This window comes from Talaromyces stipitatus, genomic scaffold, assembly GCF_000003125.1.
Source record: "Talaromyces stipitatus ATCC 10500 scf_1105507295549 genomic scaffold, whole genome shotgun sequence".
In the NCBI taxonomy this organism is placed as follows: Eukaryota; Fungi; Ascomycota; class Eurotiomycetes; order Eurotiales; family Trichocomaceae; genus Talaromyces; species Talaromyces stipitatus.
Genome location: NW_002990117.1, coordinates 1,013,082 through 1,030,568, shown reverse-complemented (window position 1 = coordinate 1,030,568; position 17,487 = coordinate 1,013,082). Strand labels below are relative to the sequence as shown.

At 46.3% G+C, this 17,487-nt stretch overlaps 6 protein-coding genes across 6 annotated transcripts, besides 1 other annotated feature; 4 read left to right on the top strand and 2 right to left on the bottom strand.

The window, feature by feature from the left end:
- Positions 1 to 576: 576 nt before the first annotated feature.
- On the top strand, positions 577 to 1,511 carry TSTA_012430 (uncharacterized protein; the record flags this gene model as incomplete). The annotated part of the gene is made up of 2 exons (XM_002483323.1): positions 577 to 1,048; positions 1,124 to 1,511. 2 exons carry the CDS (start codon positions 577 to 579, stop codon positions 1,414 to 1,416), a joined length of 765 nt encoding a protein of 254 aa, XP_002483368.1. The 3' UTR covers positions 1,417 to 1,511.
- Positions 1,512 to 3,820: 2,309 nt separating this feature from the next.
- TSTA_012420 (uncharacterized protein) lies at positions 3,821 to 4,403 on the bottom strand (the record flags this gene model as incomplete). Its single annotated transcript, XM_002483322.1, has 2 exons — positions 3,821 to 4,197; positions 4,250 to 4,403. The coding sequence occupies 2 exons, from the start codon at positions 4,401 to 4,403 to the stop codon at positions 3,821 to 3,823; spliced, it is 531 nt and encodes a 176-aa protein (XP_002483367.1).
- A 747-nt stretch (positions 4,404 to 5,150) lies between these two features.
- On the top strand, positions 5,151 to 6,457 carry TSTA_012410 (uncharacterized protein; the record flags this gene model as incomplete). Its single annotated transcript, XM_002483321.1, has 2 exons — positions 5,151 to 5,425; positions 5,477 to 6,457. Coding segments are annotated over 2 exons (1,003 nt in total), but the record flags the coding sequence as incomplete, so codon positions are not given.
- A 1,219-nt stretch (positions 6,458 to 7,676) lies between these two features.
- TSTA_012400 (acetylornithine aminotransferase, putative) lies at positions 7,677 to 9,083 on the bottom strand (the record flags this gene model as incomplete). The annotated part of the gene is made up of 2 exons (XM_002483320.1): positions 7,677 to 7,849; positions 7,880 to 9,083. The coding sequence occupies 2 exons, from the start codon at positions 9,081 to 9,083 to the stop codon at positions 7,677 to 7,679; spliced, it is 1,377 nt and encodes a 458-aa protein (XP_002483365.1).
- Positions 9,084 to 10,568: 1,485 nt separating this feature from the next.
- On the top strand, positions 10,569 to 12,135 carry TSTA_012390 (uncharacterized protein; the record flags this gene model as incomplete). The annotated part of the gene is made up of 2 exons (XM_002483319.1): positions 10,569 to 11,944; positions 12,063 to 12,135. The coding sequence occupies 2 exons, from the start codon at positions 10,569 to 10,571 to the stop codon at positions 12,133 to 12,135; spliced, it is 1,449 nt and encodes a 482-aa protein (XP_002483364.1).
- Positions 12,136 to 13,908: 1,773 nt separating this feature from the next.
- TSTA_012380 (uncharacterized protein) lies at positions 13,909 to 15,400 on the top strand (the record flags this gene model as incomplete). Its single annotated transcript, XM_002483318.1, has 2 exons — positions 13,909 to 14,353; positions 14,427 to 15,400. 2 exons carry the CDS (start codon positions 13,909 to 13,911, stop codon positions 15,398 to 15,400), a joined length of 1,419 nt encoding a protein of 472 aa, XP_002483363.1.
- Positions 14,367 to 14,387: a sequence feature (AT_rich).
- Positions 15,401 to 17,487: the final 2,087 nt, after the last annotated feature.

Here is a 17,487-nt window from a genome sequence, read left to right as displayed (position 1 = left end):
CATCCCAGCGGGTCCCAGCTCCCTGCAGCGTTTTGGGATAATCTGTTAGAAATTTGGTTGACACATAACGCACTTCGGGAGCTCGATCGAAGGAACAAACAAGCTCCAGCAAACGTTTCCCCAAAACGTCAGTTTCTCAGGCCCGTCACCCGGGGCCTACTACGGAACATTCAAAAGGTTGCGAACGACGGTGGCCTAGATTTATTGGAATTGAGAGGCGTAAGGCTTTCACGAAGTTCCTGTAGTCTAAACTGAATAGCTGATTTTTTGCAGTATCCTGAACCTAAAATGAGTTCTGATTGATCAAAGCACCGAGTCCAGAAACACAGCTTGAGAGCCTCCAGAAGTGCTTTACGAGGTTCGAGTGCCTCGCGTAGCACCAAACTATCGACGACCAAAAGCAGCGGACCGCACGACCGTCACTTTCAGCAGCACCTCATCGACCACGGTATCTATCCTCCCACGTACAAATATCCAGATGGGCGAATACCATCCAAACCTATGAATTGGGGTGACATCAAAGAAAGATTGTCACGTCACTGATCCTCACTTTCTCCTTCTAATTTTATGGAGGAAATGCATGAGAAGTTCGTTCGAGCTGATGCTCATGCTTTTAAAGAAAAGCAAATCACCGAATCTGTGATTTCTATGATAGAGGGCGACAATGGAGATGCTAGATGCATTGCAGGTGGTATCCCCTTCAGAAATCTCAATCATCTTATAGATGGAACATTGGTACTAGGAAACCCTGATCGTTATTATGGAGCACGTCCAGAGCAACTCAACCGCAGAATACGTAGTGAACTTGAAGACCAAATTGTGCTATCCACGCAGCATGATCTACCTATAGCACCAAATTTCTTCCTGGCAGCGAAAGGTCCTGATGGGTCAGCATCAGTAGCTAAAAGGCAGGCCTCCTATGATGGTGCATTAGGAGCAAGGAGAATGCATTCGCTTCAAGAATATGGCAAAGATGAACCTGAATTTGATAACAATGCTTATACAATCTCTTCCATATACCATGATGGCACTTTGAAGATGTTCACCAGTTATCCTTCAAAATCAACTACATCAGATCAGACAGAGTACTATATGACACAATTATGATCCTTTTCTATGACAGACAATCCTCGCACATTCCAGGAAGGTGCGACCTGGTATCAGAATGGCAGGGACTGGGCAAAGGAGCAAAGAGATGAAGCAATAAGACGAGCAAACGAGAAAGTTACTCAGAATGATATTAGATCCAGTGCCGTAAATACGAGCTTCAGCACAGTTTGTGAAATATCGAGTACCGAGTCAATCGCATCTATCACTGAGCAATCTTATTTCTCGTTCAGTGGCACAAATACAATCGAGACGCATTCATTGCAGTCGACACGTTCACTTTCGCCAAAACCTTCTCAGGAGGAATAGATTATGTGTAGAACGATATATCTGAGTCCTCGTGCAATCAGACCTTCTATATGGGCGTTTAATCTCACAGGGTATTTCATGTCACTGGGATGGGGGTTTAGCTTGACTGGCAAATAATTATGGCATACATTTCTAGTGGCCTCTAGAGTGCATTAGCCTATAAAAGGAATGAGGAAGAGAATCCGTTCAGTGCAGCGATTAGCGTCCGGCAGAGTGCGCACTGCGCAGGTGTCTTGATACGATTAGTCGAGATGTTTTGGCCTTGCGCTTGGGGATTTGTCATGTCAAGTGGGTCTGTCGACGCGACACTAATATCTTATTTTATTGGCTGATAAATTACAGTCATGTATGCAATCTTGGCGGTATTGTCAAAGTTGAATGACACCCTAGTTGCGCTATCGAGGCGGCGGTGGAGACCACTAGGGCCTACTATGTAGACAAGTCATGACTCGCTTATGCAGCCACTGTTGATGGCAAGGTTCCGCTAATCAGTACTCCGTAGTATATCAACTAATGCAATCTCGAATTACAAACTCAGCCTGGTTTTTGAAAGTATCCAGTTAGAATTGCTAATTATGCCTAGTATGGCTGCGGGTGACTTTACTCGTTACGCTGTTCTCTGCTGAACATAGCCTTGTATTAGTTTGCCCCTGAGGTCCACTTAAATAAAGCATGTTCGCTCGTGCTGGTAGCTCAAGAGTCAATTGACATCTTCATCTCTCATTATGGATATATCTGAGTTTCTCAATCCCTCGCCGACCTGGTCTGTTGCCTACGCACCAGAAGTAGTCAATCATCAGCGACCGGTTGTATATGATCCTCCGCCAGTTATCAAAAGGTCGCCTCCAATTACAGACCTAGAAAAGGCTGACATACTTAGTAAGTAATATCTAACAATACATTACCTAGTTTCCACTTAATCTAAGACAGGGACGTTCAATCAAGAATTACGGTCCAAGACTCTGGAGACTATTGAAAAAGGGATGAACAGAAAGATGAAGTAGGCTTTTTTCCACGATCAACCTACTCAGAACAAGAGTTACTGTTTCTTTGGTATCAATTTATTGATCTCAAAAAGACATGGAAGGATTGCCGTAACGCTTTCATTGAATAATTTCCAAAGAGACATCCAAGGAAACATTCAATAAAAAACGCTTTTTATCGCTACTTGGACTACAAAGCCCCTAGAAAGCCATACAAAGGGAAAAAAATAGAAAGAGACGCTCCATCTGTCTTTGATATCTGTGATCGACGTTATTCCTGGATGATGGACCCAAGATCGAAAGTTATAGACCTAATAAAGGATGATCTACTTGGTAAGCAAGCCCCCAAAATGTCATGGATTTTTACTTAGTCTATGACAGGGACATCTACGCGTGGTAGGAAGCCCTTCTTCACAAACGAAATTTTACTGTTTCTTTGGTATTGCCGTATCGATCTCAAATTAGGTTGGACAAGCATTTTCAAGGACTTTGAAACTATATTCCCAGCTTATAACTGTCATAAACTCCCATTACAAAAAGCGCTCTACACCTTCAAGGCAAAGGTGCTCAAGGGCGGTGAGTATGGAGAAAACCAGGTTCCATCTGTCTTTGAAATCTGTACGAAACATTATTCCTGGATGAAGACCGGAGGAAATAGAGATATATCTGTTTTGGGTAGTTCCTATATACATCCGAATTTAGCAGCTTGAAGTGGTCGCTACTTGCTACTCAGACGGGCGAATACCGTTGAAACCCATGAATTGAAGAAACACTAGCACGTCGCTGATCCTCGCTTTCCCCTTCAAGATTCACTGATGACTTGCATGAAAAATTCGTTCGCGCTGTTGCCGCTCCTCAGATGGATCTTTACTAGCATGTAGACGCTGCTATAGGGTACCGCAGCCGGGAAGAGATTTAGAGAAATAACTTCAAGGTGGTTCCCTCAGATGAAGTAATACATAGTACTAGAAAGAATAAGACTACTGACCCTGTCAAAGAGAAGTGATTGATTGAACACGCAGACTTACACAAATAAAACAGGAGTAATATTCCTATATAAAGGGCCTCTGCCTCTACATCCAAGAATATTTTTCCTCACAGACGGCAGAGAAGAATGGGGCCTTGCTCAATCGATACCGTGGGCGATCGGGGAACTTGGAGGTCAGAAAGCTGTAAAGACGATTTTGTATTTGGTGTTTTGAAAGAGATTGGCACCATGGAAATCTTTTATTGAAGTCCATGATACATTCATCCCATTCCTTGTTGAGATCAACAATATTATACCAAAGAAAGTACAACTCTTCGGATCGGTGACTTTTTCCTGGTAAACTACCAGCAAGGTGCGAGCCCTGCGGAGCTGCTCGTTCACAATCAGACAACTCTGTCATAGACTAAGTAGAAATCTATGATAGTTCTTAGAATCACTTACTAAGCGCATCATCCTTTTCCAGGTCTATGATTGGAGGTGACTTTTCGAATGCGGAGGAGGTAGGTCGCGGATTGGGTGACTCTGCTATATTGGTAACTTTCGGTTTGGACGATGGCATCCAGGGATAATGTCTCTCGCAGACTTCGAAGACAGATGGGGCCATTTTTTGTAGATTCCGTCTGCGCTTTTTATCCGGGAATTTGCTTTCGAAGTAGCGGTAAAAAAGTCGTTTTATTGAACCCGTGGTTAGAGATTCCTCTGGAAACCTGTTTTTGAAAGCCTCAAGACATTCTTCCCATGTCATTTTGAGATCAATAAAATGGTACCAAAGAAACAATAAGTTTTCTTCTGAATATTGACGAGCCATCCCTGTCTTAAAATAAGCGGAAACCCGCACAGTATTCAGTTAGATATTACTTACTATGTGAGCCAACCTTTTGTTGGTCTGTATTTGGAGACAACTCTTTGACAACAGGTTGAGGATCATATACAACCGGTCGCTGATGATTGACTACTTCTGGTGCGTAGGCAACAGACGAGGTCGGCGAGGGATTGAGCAATTCAGATATATCCATAATGAGAGATGAAGAAGTCAATTGATTTTCGAGCCGCTACAGGAGTGAACTTGCTTTATCTATGTGAACCTCAGGGGCAAACTAATACAAGGCTATCTAATGTTCAGTGCAACAAATAAAGTCGCCTGCAGTAGTTTTTTGTACCAGTCATCCGTGCCAGGAATAGATTTCATCATCCTCCATCTTGAATGCAGGCCCATATCCTACCCTCCGGATGACGAGAAATTCTAGAACAAGCAGCATTGAACTAAATCCTTACAAAATTCAGAGCTTTCTTCGACTTCCAGCTGGTGCGATAGCTCTATGAGGTCTTCTCGTGCCAAAATGATTAACCTTTTTTCTGTTCTATGAAAAACGTGCCAGACATAATTAATTCTCGGAAACCGGCTAAGTTTGTAATTCAAGTCGATACGCTAGGGGCGGCTCCGTTTATCTTTTTATTGGCTGAGAAATGGTTCTCACTCCGTACTCCGCACTTTGTAGGAGTAGCCAATTAGATGAAGTGAAATTCCACTAAATGTTAGGCAGTCCGAATAGGGTGGGGTAGACCGGTTTTACTGTAATATAAAGCCCCACAAAAAGTGGGTACCACTTGAGCTTGTCTTCAAAAGCAGCTTAGCGTGGTCCCTTCAGCTCACTCACCACTGCACTAGACGACTAGCATAGCACTAGACGACTAGCATAGCACTTGACAGCAGACTTTTTCTACCCCACAAATTCTTGTCTGAGATTCTTCTGCTCCTAAATAATGAACATCCAAGAACAAATAGATCGACGGCCTAAAAATAGAGGTCCAACTTGTCGTTATCTTGCTACCAACAGAAACAGCATTTTCAAGGATATTCCATTTGAACAGTTTATTCCTCTAGCATTTCACACCACAGTGCCTCAACTTCAAGCCGCTAACCTCGATCAACTTGTCAATCTTGTCTGTCAAAAATATAAATCTGATCTCTACATTGATTGGCAAAGATATTGCAAAGACTTAGGCTCGGAAGAGCAAAGGGTGATAGCTACGCTTGGTATGAATGCTTTTTATTCCTGTCCTATGATGAGTGGCTTATGATTTACAGAGGGCGCATTTCATTTCGCAGCGGAGAGTATATCATCACTAGAGTATCGAAAACTTTGGAAGTCATCATGTTGCTTGCTTTTGAGGGATCTCGAAAACTTGAAGACAACCGCTGGCGAAACCACTGGCGAGATTAGTGACCGGAAGCGCAAGCGCGGAGACGATGAAAACTGTTCGAATGCATCAAACAGATGCTATGACGCAAAAAAGCCTAAAACCTCTCGCGACATGTCAATTGTTGATGTTTCCGCCCGAGCCATGCATGCCCCCGAAACCGATAACCTTCACAGACAACCAATCTCTACTATACCGCTATCATACTACCAAGAAACATTCTACAAAATAGTTCTTGCTAAGATTACTAAGGTACCCGCCTTCAAAGATATCCTTGGAAGACGTCTCTATGAAGATGTGATCAAGAGTAGGTCAATATCATTGGGTGATCCAGTTGTGCAACTGCATATGCCAGCAACGCCTGATGAGGACTGTGTACTGCAGGTCTCAATAAGTATATCGACTGGCAAGATAATTCTAGATGGCAAAAACGGATCGTTCGAGTTGATCGATGCCATAGGTCATTACCTTTTCCGGGCTATGATGAAAACCAAATTGAGTGGAAGAGACACAGGGTTAAGAGGCACTATAGGCTTGGACGGGCATGATTTGTTTCTGGCAATAGATTTCACGACAGGGAAACACATGATGAGTTTGGAGGCGCAGTCCACCTAGGTCTTTGGCGGTGCCATTTTGTCCTTGCGTACTAGTTTGAAATTTGTATCTGCTACCAGAACGTTCGTGAAAGCAGGAACGAGTATGTCTTCTGTATCTTCTTTGGGCTGTCGCAAATCGTCAAGAGTGGTGTTGCCGAGGCGTATTTGCCCGTTCTTGCTCTCTTTCCATGACATGTATCTATCATAAGCGACCGCCTTGAAAACGTGGTATTCGATGTATTCGTAGTCACCGGAGGCAGTCTGCTCAGCCTTTGTTTTGAAATCAGAAGAGATGAAACAAAGAATGGATTCGGATTTACTTTACCTCAGGTGGTGGCATATGTTGAACCTGGACGAAGTTCAAAAGTGAACTTTCTTTAGATGTTGATGACTCAAGTGGTGTTGTGATGAAGATATGGTAGTATTGAAATGGACATCACGACGCGCTCAATAGAATGCTTTTACAGAAATGAATTTTGGGCGAGGATATTGTCACCAGACTTTCTAATGGTGGGGTTGGTGGAATAAACCATCCGGATTTTATTGGTGGGTCTCTGAATCATCAACCTGAACTTCTGTTATGAATTGGAGCCAGCTGAATGTATTTCTATATCGTTATTTGCAGGTGCTGTTTTCATGTCTTTTTAACGCTTTTATACGGCGCCAAAGTGAATGTATTTGACTGTAAAAGGGGGGTTCTGTGCCCGCGATATTCTGCCGTTTTTTGACCCTAGGGCTCTGCCGTTAATTAGACCAATGGGAGCCAGGGATTCCTTTCCCAGCGGCCCCCACCGCTCATACAACCAATAAGAGACTAGATATTCATCAAAAAAACATACTAAGGACTATTTCGGAAATAAGTGGGTACACTAGCTCCCAGAGTAGGGGATAGTAGACACTACGCTCTATAACGATATTTTAAAGTATTTCTATTGGTTAAGAAAACTGGGGGCCCCGCTCCGTTATGGTTTCGCACTTCTAGCTAAACCAACAGACATTAACCCGTTACCCAAGGGAAGTGATGCAAACGCAGCAAAGAGAGCCAAACAGCTCAAGCAAAGCAAACACACCGAAGGCACTGCCACGCGGAATCTCCAGTCATTGCCTCCGAACACCCTCGCCCTCGCCCGGATACTCCTACGCGTCGTGTGTACAATTTTGATGAATGCGGCTTTCAACCTAGTTAAGGGCGATCGAAAAAGGTCCTTAAGTCTAACTCATTAGGCTCAGACATTGCTAAAACTAAGTAGAGTGAAAACATCACTCCCGATGGCCAGTAGATAGACCTCTATATACTCCAAGTGGACGCGAAGGACCCAGATCCAATCGAGGCCTGAATTTGTAGTATCGAAACTCGCCTAACAGTTACAAGAACGGCTGGATTACTGAACAAATAGAAAAGAAAGACCGAACAAATATCTGAAGGGTGGAAAAGGGAGAAGACAGGGCCAAACGCAATGCTGGGAAGCGTCCATCCATCAAGTTGTATTCTCAACTGGTCAACATAGCCTTGTGCTTGATCACAAACGCCTCGATTGACTCGACGTATGCTTTGCAGTCAGAGGCGGAGACCTGGAGATGAAGAGGTGTATATCCGCGAACTGCGATGTTGATATTCCGCTCGAGCATGTGATGGTAGAACAGGGCCTGCCATTGTGATGCCGCTGGACCCGAAAATCGGATGTTCAGCATACTCCCACGCCCGGTCACAAACATTGATGGTAGCTGAATCAGTTTGTCAGAATGATCATCAATGTATCCCTCTGTTCCCGTTAGTAGGCTGTCGATCTCCATAAGCCCGGCAGCGGGACTCCGGTAGCTATCTGGGTAGAGACCGTGGTTCATCAAAATCGCTTGAATGTCTGTCTTCAATTTTTCTCCCAGATTGTTCAATCTGTCCACTTCCGATGCGTCGTAAATGTCAAGTCCGGTGATGCCAGCTGCCATGGAGAAAACGTTGTTGTTGTAGGTGCCCGGGTGAAACAATTTGGATTTCGTTGGGTCGAATAGTTCCATGATGTCCCTTCTTCCTCCAAATGCACCAATCGTCATCCCGCCACCGAGGTACTTTCCGAGCGTCATGATATCAGCGCGGATATTCATTTCAGCAGAATAGCCGGAATATCCGAGACGAGAAGCCATAACCTCATCCATGATAAGCAATGCCTTGCGCTCGTCTGCTTCTGTCCGAAGGAAATTGAGGAATCTTCTGTCAGCAGGTCGGCAGCCCCCGGAACCCTGAATGGGCTCTACCAGAATAGCTGCTAGGCTATCTTGGGGTAAGTGGTCCAATATCTCCCGGGTTTCGCTGATATTATTGTATGGTGCGTACACAAAGTCGTGAGGAAGGTTCATCGGGGCTACCGTCTCGCCTTTCATCACAGCGAGGGGGAACACTAAAGTTCCACCGTGATAACCCGAACTGAACACGAGAATCTTTTTCTTCCCAGTGACATTCTGCGCAGTGGCAATGGCCATTGTATTCGCCTCGGTGCCGGAATTGGTGAAGCGGACAAGCTGCAGGCCACTCGGACCAAATCTTTCGCACACTTTGCTTGCCAGCTCTTTCTCATAGGTGCAAGTGCCTCCGTAATTCCACCCTCGAGTCATCGCATCCGTAATAGCATTTGCGATACGGGGATTTGAGTGGCCAAAGATACCCGCGCTGAATTCGCCCAAGAGGTCGACATATTTATGCCCGTCGACCGAAGTCAACGTGCTCCCTTCCCCCGACGCAAAAGTAAGCGGGAAAGGATCGGCATGGATGACTGTCCTAGTATTGCCCCCGGGCAGATATGCGAAGGAGTTCTCATAGGCAATTCGAGATTTGGGATTGCGCTCAATGTAGGCACGATGCGACTCGGCCAGCTGGGCAGCCAGATAGTCGGCGACAGTCATAACGCAAGGGCTGGGTCAAAATTGATGAGAAAAAGGCGTAGATATTGGCATCTCTATGGCTGATTTTGTCTATTATATTGTAGACTTCCTGTTTGAACCTCGGCCTAGATCTCGATCCGAGTTACTTCGGAGTTTCCGGGGCTTGACCGATAGGTCTTTTACCCCTTGTCGGATCTATATCGGCAAGGCTCAAGCGTGGAGACCCGACTGAGTCTGGAGGCTTCTCGTATGGCCCAATAGGCAGATATTAGCACGAGCGTAAAAGCGGTTGCTCTGTCAGATCTGCGAAACCAGACGCTAAGAGTCCGAGACTGTTAACATCATCGTGAAAAAGGCTCAAGAATCGTGTTTTGATCTTGCTAGTGATTGTAACAAAGAAGGATAGAAATATACGCCTCTACAATTGGTAAGATTCTGAAGTAGACTGGTTTACGGAAGACGAAGCCGCCGAAAGAAAGCTTGAGTTCACGGAGGATATACGTGCGCTGAGTTTACCTCAGTGTTAAACAGACCCCGGATTGAGCGAGAATTGCGAAGGGGCACGTATATTTCAACAAAGAACAGTTTTACACGGCAAACTCTGACAGAAGTTTACCGGCCACTTCTGCATGATATTCAACAGAGAATCCAATCAAAATAGTATGGGACACAGGAGTATACATTGATCATGGACAGTCTAGCCTCTTCGAATTTCAAAGATCGCGAGTAGGTCACTAGCAATATAGCCTAGGCCATTTTGGCGTTTGGATGCGAGCATAAGCTGCGATAGACGAATGATAATGGATGACTCCCAAAAGTTGTCGTTAGACTCTGTGGGATGCCTGATGTGTAGCTGCCTGCATGTTGCACGTCCTAATTCCGAACGTTTGCTGCGCTTCTCCGTTCCCCATTTGGAGGCCTCGTCTGTCCTTTTTCTTTCTTTTCCACCTATGGTCCGCTGCAACTTTTCGTTTATCATGGCCAATCGTGGGGCTTCTGCTATCTTTCCTGTTGCTCTTCGATTAAACATTACGGAGAGCTTATCGCCTCATGGCCAAACATCAGCAACCCACGCAGATAGACGACTTCGGACCCAGAGGAAGGCTGTTGTACTATGACCCAACGATGCTAGAAAACATCATGGCAAAGCAGCTTCTGATAAGCAAGGAGGGTGGCTGGTTTCTCGGAATCTCCAGGGAGAAAGTTCGGCTTCCATTGCGTCGGACCAATAGCCTCACAGCTTGCTGCTAAAGTCAAATCAGACTTGGGGAAACTTGCCACCGTATCACGATGGACCTCACAGCCCGAGTGTAGGCCTTTAAGTTTCATTGTGATTCCAGGAACCCTCTTCCTCCCCCCATTTCCCACTTTTGGTTCAAATAATCAACCGAAACAGAGCTATAAAGAAGTCTCATCCTCGCTGATGTCACATATCTTCATCAAGTCATCCTGCTCGTATCTTAGTCCACGAATTTGCATTTTCTGAACCTAACGCCTCCCTCAAATATGCACGATATGGAAGACGATATGGAAGACACCAATCCGGTAGACAGGAAGGCTATGCCGGACCTTGAGGCGGTCGTTACCACCTCGTTGGGAGAGGTTGTGGGTTCACCGCCGAGGTTGTATAAGCGTCGCTTCTATGGGCTGGCGTCTATATTTCTCAGCAACGCGGTGCTGGCATGGGCCTGGCTGTCCTTTGCTATGGTCAACGATCTGGCCCAGGAACGCTTCGGTGTCGACGCCACGGCCATAAATTGGTTCTCCAATATCTATTCATTGGCCTTTGCACCGTTTTTCTTTTCCGGCTGGTTTATCAATCGATACGGGATCAAGAAAAGTCTGCTCGTGGCTATCAGCGGTACCGTGGCTGGAAACTGGCTGCGCTACGGAGGAGTAGTTATCTCGTCATATCCTCTTGCCATGGCCGGACAGGCGTTGCTTGGAGTATCTCAACTCTTCATTGTCCCTCTGCCCATGTCCTATTCGAACATGTGGTTCGGTCCTGATCAGAGGGTTCTGCCTACGACTATTGGTTCCCTCGCAACTACAGTTGGATCTATGCTAGGATCAATCGCAACACCCTACATGACGCCAACGGTGGATTCTCTTCCTCGGGCTGTCCTCATCGTTAGCATAATCAGCACAGTGACTTCTGCTCTAGCCATCTTTGTGCCAGCGGAGCCGCCCACGCCTGCGTTATATAACGTTCAAGAACCCTCGAATGCTCAAAGGCTTTCTCGCAGAGAATCTATCAAACTTTTGTCGAAATCACTCGAATTCTGGCTCTTGGCGATAACTTTCATCATTTCCCTGGGCATCTTCAACACATGGTCAACTTTGCTCTTTCTTTATCTGACACCCTATGGTTTTCCGGCCACCGATGTTGGACTTACCGCTGGGCTGTTCACAGGTGTTGGCGTTAGTATCGCTCTCTTCCTGGCACCATTAATCGACAAGTGGAAACTACACGTCCCCGTTGCAAAGGTTACCGCGTCCGGGGTGACAGTTGGCTACGTTGTCTTCATATGGATCCCTCAAGTGCAGAGTCGGGCATTCGCATTCACCGTAGGCACGCTGATGGGTGTCTTCTCATCGATTTTTGTTTCAGTCGCCCTGGAACTCCTGGCCGAGCTCCTTTATCCTGTCCCTGAAGAGTTCTGCGCAACATTTGTCTGGTGCGTGGGCAATCTCATTTCGGTTCCGATAACTTACGGTCTTAACGCTGGTGCCAATCCCAATGGCAACCCTCCTGGGGAGATGAAAGCATCGCTTATTGCCCAAGCAGTGTTGGCTATTGCTCTAGTAGCCCTTCCCATCAATCTCTTGGGTCTATTCGGCAGGAAAGAAAAAACTCGTTTCTTCCGTCGTGAACATCAGATGTCGGCGGCAGTCGCTTAGGGGAAGAGACGATAGATGACACCAACGAGGGGAGTGTGAACAGACATGGATATTTGCGTGGCTGGGACTTCAAATAGTCATGTTATATCTAGAATGCAGACCAAATAGCCTTGCAGTTGCTCGTGGTATTACGTCCTTGTATCTGCTAGACCTCGCGGCGACCCTCACTTAATGCAAGATCTGGGACCTAGATTGGCAACTTTACTGAACGGTGACGCACAAAGTAGATGATTCGTCTCTCCGGTTTTGACTAGTTACCTGTTGATGACGGTTATTCAGGAAAGAACTTGTCTCTTGTAGTCTTCACGTAACATATGAAAGCAAATCCTTTAAAATCGAATCCTACTTAACAATCTACTGATCAGTAATTGATCGAGATTTGGGTGCTTAGAAGTGAGATTTAAGGCCGGCCAACGCCGGCTGACAGTGGCCAGCCCTTCGAAAGTGGTATTTACATTGAATTTTGACGACATAAAAACGTACCAAGGCACACGGCTGCCTGTCAACCTGAAAGGCTAGGCTCTGACATGACAGAAGAATTTGATCTAGCCAACGAGAGGCTTGGATTTTGACCGTTCATAAAATATTCTGTTAAATTGAATTAAGTGTTTGCAGCAAAAAAGAAGAAGTATCATAACTCCCCCTGGTAAATTGGATTATTCGGGGGATATGCGTTTCTGTGTTTTGCCGTGCAATTTTCGCACTTTTAACTAAGCCCCGCTTCGTCTCACTTTTGCTGTTCTTATGAACAAAATCATAGCGGAACTCATACAACTATGCATTCAGGAGGACCCAGCGGTTCTCAATTAGGTAAAAGTCAGGCGAGAGAGCGTGCTGTATCATTACCTCGATCTCAGCTGGAGCGAAGGAAAATTCTGAACGTACTAACGCCACTTTGTGAAACAGTTTTGACCGTTTCCCAGACTGGAAGACCCACTCGAACGTTTATTTCCTCTGTATCTCTGTTAAATCCTGGGGTTCTTGCGCAGCTCGAGCTTCCGAGGTGACGCGGCGTCTGGTATCTTCAGAGCATCTACTCAGAACCTCTAGCGCAGGCCCCTCCGACAGCTTCTCGACTTTCATGGGAATAAAAGATTCTATCACACAACTGTCCGAACAAAAGGTGGGTAATGGAGCATCATATTAGGGCATTCGCAGGGAAATATGTTGGGATTCTGCCCTTAGATAGTCAGCACCGCCTACCGGATGTAGTTAGCGCGCTGGTAGCTAGATATCTCCGCTCCTAGGAACTGTTGGATTAGCTAAGCTGATTCAACCAATCAGACAGAAGGGATTTGTCAGCCAATAATAGCGAGCCACACACTGATCCACCGAATAGGGGGTAAAAAAGATATCTTCCACCTGAACTGTACTTAGAGACAACAAGAAGAAGGACAACAAGGGGATCAAGGATTCCATACTTGTGCATACATAATTTGATACGTTGAGATAAACTGCTAGAGATTGTTACATACAATCCAACAGGAACCTAGGTTCCTAGAGACACACACACAACAGTGTCAGTTTTCCTGCTTCAAGCACAAGAAAATATGAATAATATGATGTCCCCCACGGAGGCTGCTGGAAAAGGTGGGCAGGATGGTAGAAGAATGGTCCTTTTGGGCATTTCAAATCTGCCACCATGCTCGACGAAATCATAGACTCTCCAGTGGGCTGAATACCTACCAAATACGTATCTAATTAGCTGATATCCGGAAATTCCGAACAACGGTGGCTCCGAACTACGCAGTAAATAGCATGTAGGTCAGAAACTATAAATCGCAGCTGGTCCTTATTTCTGTAGCTGCCTCTTCCGTCTGTCATTGGAGATAGGTTGAGACTGCTTTTGGTAACCTGGAAGACCCCACACTATACATACGATTCCCAATATGTCAACTTCGCGGTTGGATCAAGTGGTAATTTTAACCCCCTACTCACGAGCATCATGTTTACTAATTTCGTGCGTAAGGTTTCTGAGCTTGCTCGGCTATACCCCAATCAAGTTTTCCAACCAGACCATCCCTCCTTTCAGGCTTCCCAAAATTCCTACTGGTCGGGGCTCCAGAAAGAAATCAAGCCTCGGTGTTTTTTCCAGCCCCATTCACCTGCACAGCTTGCGCGTGCGGTCACTCTATGTGCCGAGGCTGAATGCCCTCTTGGCGTCAAGAGTGGCGGTCATGCCCATATTACTGGAGCATCATGCATCAATGGGGGTATCCAGCTAGATCTGGTTAAGCTGAACCGTATCACCATCAACACGAACAAGAAAACTGCCTGGATTGGTACAGGCAACACTTGGAGAGCTGTATACACCACACTTCAGAAAGAAGGATTTATCGCAGTCGGTGGGAGGTCGGCCGATGTGGGCGTTGGAGGGTTTTTAGTTGGCGGTATGGTACCTTGAATATATATATATATATTTTTCTGGACACGCCATACTCACAGATGATATTCTATGCACAGGAGGCATCTCGTTTTACGCTGCCGAACACGGGTGGGGAATAGACCAAGTTCAGTCGTTCGAGGTCGTCCTTAGCTCTGGGAACATTGTCAGAGCCAGTCGAGACAACGAGCCGGACCTCTTTCGAGCTCTGCGTGGCGGAGGTGGAAACTTCGGCATCATCACTGCCTATGAAGTTGACATTCGTCCCTATTCTGGGATGTGGGGTGGGCGCACGACGATTGCCAGCGCCCATGCTAAGGATGCTATTGAAGCGTATGCTGACTTCATACCGAGACTTGATGTCGACCCAAAAGGGCACACTATCATCATTTTCGATGCTCTTGGTGGAGAAGTGGTTGTGCGCCAATACATTGTCTACACGGAGCCTAAAAAGGACCTCCCAATGTTCGACCGACTCCGCCAGGTTCCAGCAGTCGACTCGTCACTTGGTATCGCCGACTATACTGACCTTGCTGCGGACATCGCGGATCTCCAGGAAGGAAATGGATATCGCCATGCCGTTGCCACCATCACGGTAAAGCTGGATCAGAAACTGCTGGAATTTATATATGACACTTACGTTCAGCACGCTGCGAAAATTTCGGAGCACTCGGCAGGCTGTCTCGAATTCCATGCTCTCCCTCGTGCATCGAATCCAGAAGACAACATGTACGGGCTCAAGAAGAGCGACGAGCATCTTATAGCAATCATGCTTGGATTCAGCACTGCTTCTCCGGAACGCGACCATGAGCTAATCACTTTGCAGCAACTTGTCCTAAGCACCATTAAGAAGGAAGCACAAGCCCGCGGACTTTATCATCAATTTCTTTTCGCCAATTATGCCGGCCCGTTTCAAGATGTAATCGGCAGCTACGGCGAAAAGAGCGTCAATTTCTTGAGGAGGGTAGCGGACAAGTACGATCCTGATCACGTTTTCGAACTCTTAAAGCCAGGGGGGTTCAAGATAAACTTCTGTCCCAGTCCATCACTGTAAGCAGCCACAGGTACGAGGGATTTTTCATTCTCTCTTGCGACAAAGGTGAAATATTTCACACCCGTTTACACACCGGGAAGAACTCGAGTGGGATGATGCTGGGTCGGTGCGACATTGTGTCAATTACTATTAAATAGACTCTACCCTAGTTATGCATTCTGTAAGGAGAAATCATGTATCCTTTTGCACTGGATGCGTAAGGTGAATTGAGGACAACTTTCCGATACGTTGCTTCGATCAATCCAAATAAGAGAGTAAGGATTCTCGGCAATCGTCGTTTATAGATCTTCACCTTACGGTAAATAAATTATTGATACCTGAGGAGACGCGGCCAAGATTGGGCCAGCAGCTACACACAGGATAGATGAACAGAAGGGCAAAGCCGATTGCGTTTGGATATCCTCCGGCGGTACTCTGTGCTTACAACTATTACAAATCCAGGTCCGATGAATTGTATTGAATTTAAGAAGGTCCACGGTCACGCGGTCGTGGACGGTCAAATGGACGATGAGCAATGGGATGCAGGCTACGGTTATGGTTCGAGTTTCAGGCACCTGAGCGCCGCTATGAGGTAGTAGTACGAACACACGACAGCGGCCCTTAAGAAAGCAATTAGATTCTTGGCCTATCCATTCACTGCCGGTATACTTCTACCAGAATATGATGGGGTAAGATACGTGCTGCAGCGCAATGCACTGCCGGTCGAATTAGGATGCAGAAATCTGGGATCAAGGGGTCGTCCCAAATGACAATTGGTAGCATTCGTGGAGAGAAGAGAACGGCATTCAGCTTCCAAAGACGGGCAGCGTTGACAAGCCCAGGGATTGACGAAGCTGGTGGCAATAGGCTCCCAAGGATGTTTAAGAAACACTGCACATGGTGAGCCGCCATCGGAAATTCCGAGATATCCTGGAATATCGGTAGGCTGCGCCGACCACAGAAATTGAACTTGCTGACATGACTTCCTTGGGGTGTAGGCTGACGACAGGTATAAAGTTGTCGCCCGACGGGCTTACGTTCACACAAGCATAAGCTCTGGTTTGAACGTCATGAATCATAAACCACATCCGCCAGATGCTCTTGAGGCCGAAGATATTTCCATAAATGGCAAAAATTTCCAATTCTCAGACATTCTATCGACGAACAATGATTCTGGGCGACCCAGAATCAGCATCAATTTGGTAGTTCAGAAAGAGTTGAAGCCAGAGTATTCCGCCAACAAGTCAGGCGAGGCATCTCCACCTCCCAGATTACAAGCAATCCCAGAACGCACTCTGCAGACTCTCGCCATCCGGTTGGCATTTCCAACCCTTCCAAGGCTGAAGCCACTAGTACTAAAGCGCTTCGAGTACAAGCCCATATAAAGAAAAACGTACCATGATGTTGGTGATGAAATCCTGGCTTGTTGACCCGTATTCGTTCCACATGCAACTCGAGGCATTGTGCTGCAAAGCCACTCACAGACCGCAAAAGAGATGAATCCGTTGGAGGTGAGGCGGATGCACAGTGGCTACTCGTTCTGGTATCAGGCATGGGGCAGCCGGTTAAAGGAATCTCAGAAGAGTTCCCCCCGTGTTCAGCTGGTGAAATAACTTGGTGTTGTAGCATCTGCTGTGAATAGCAGAATGAACTAGACGAGTAAGAACTAAGAAGACTAACAAGGAATGGCCAGCAAATAAGCTCGCAATAATCGACGTAATGTCCACGGAGAACAAAGCGGCGTATGTCGCCGTATTCAGTGGACACCTCCAAGGATAGTTCAACAGGCAAGCTTGCAGCCTACTGATGCCCTTTTTCTTCATACTCCGGCATCATGATGACCAAGCGAGCCAGGAATGCAGCATAGTCTGCTCTAGTACGATAGAAGGATAGCATCTCTCCAGACACGCTGCTCACGAGCCGCCGCAGGGATAACCATGATGCATGCTCTCGTCCTTCGACGGGCTGGCTATCCGGAACGGTTGGCGGCGGCATTGGAAAAATGGGAGGATATAGATGTGCAGTATCCCCAACGGATGGGAAGTCTGGTAGAAAGAAGCAGCCGCGCAGTTCCCGCTCAGATTTCCAATAAACAGCTTGCTTTTGTG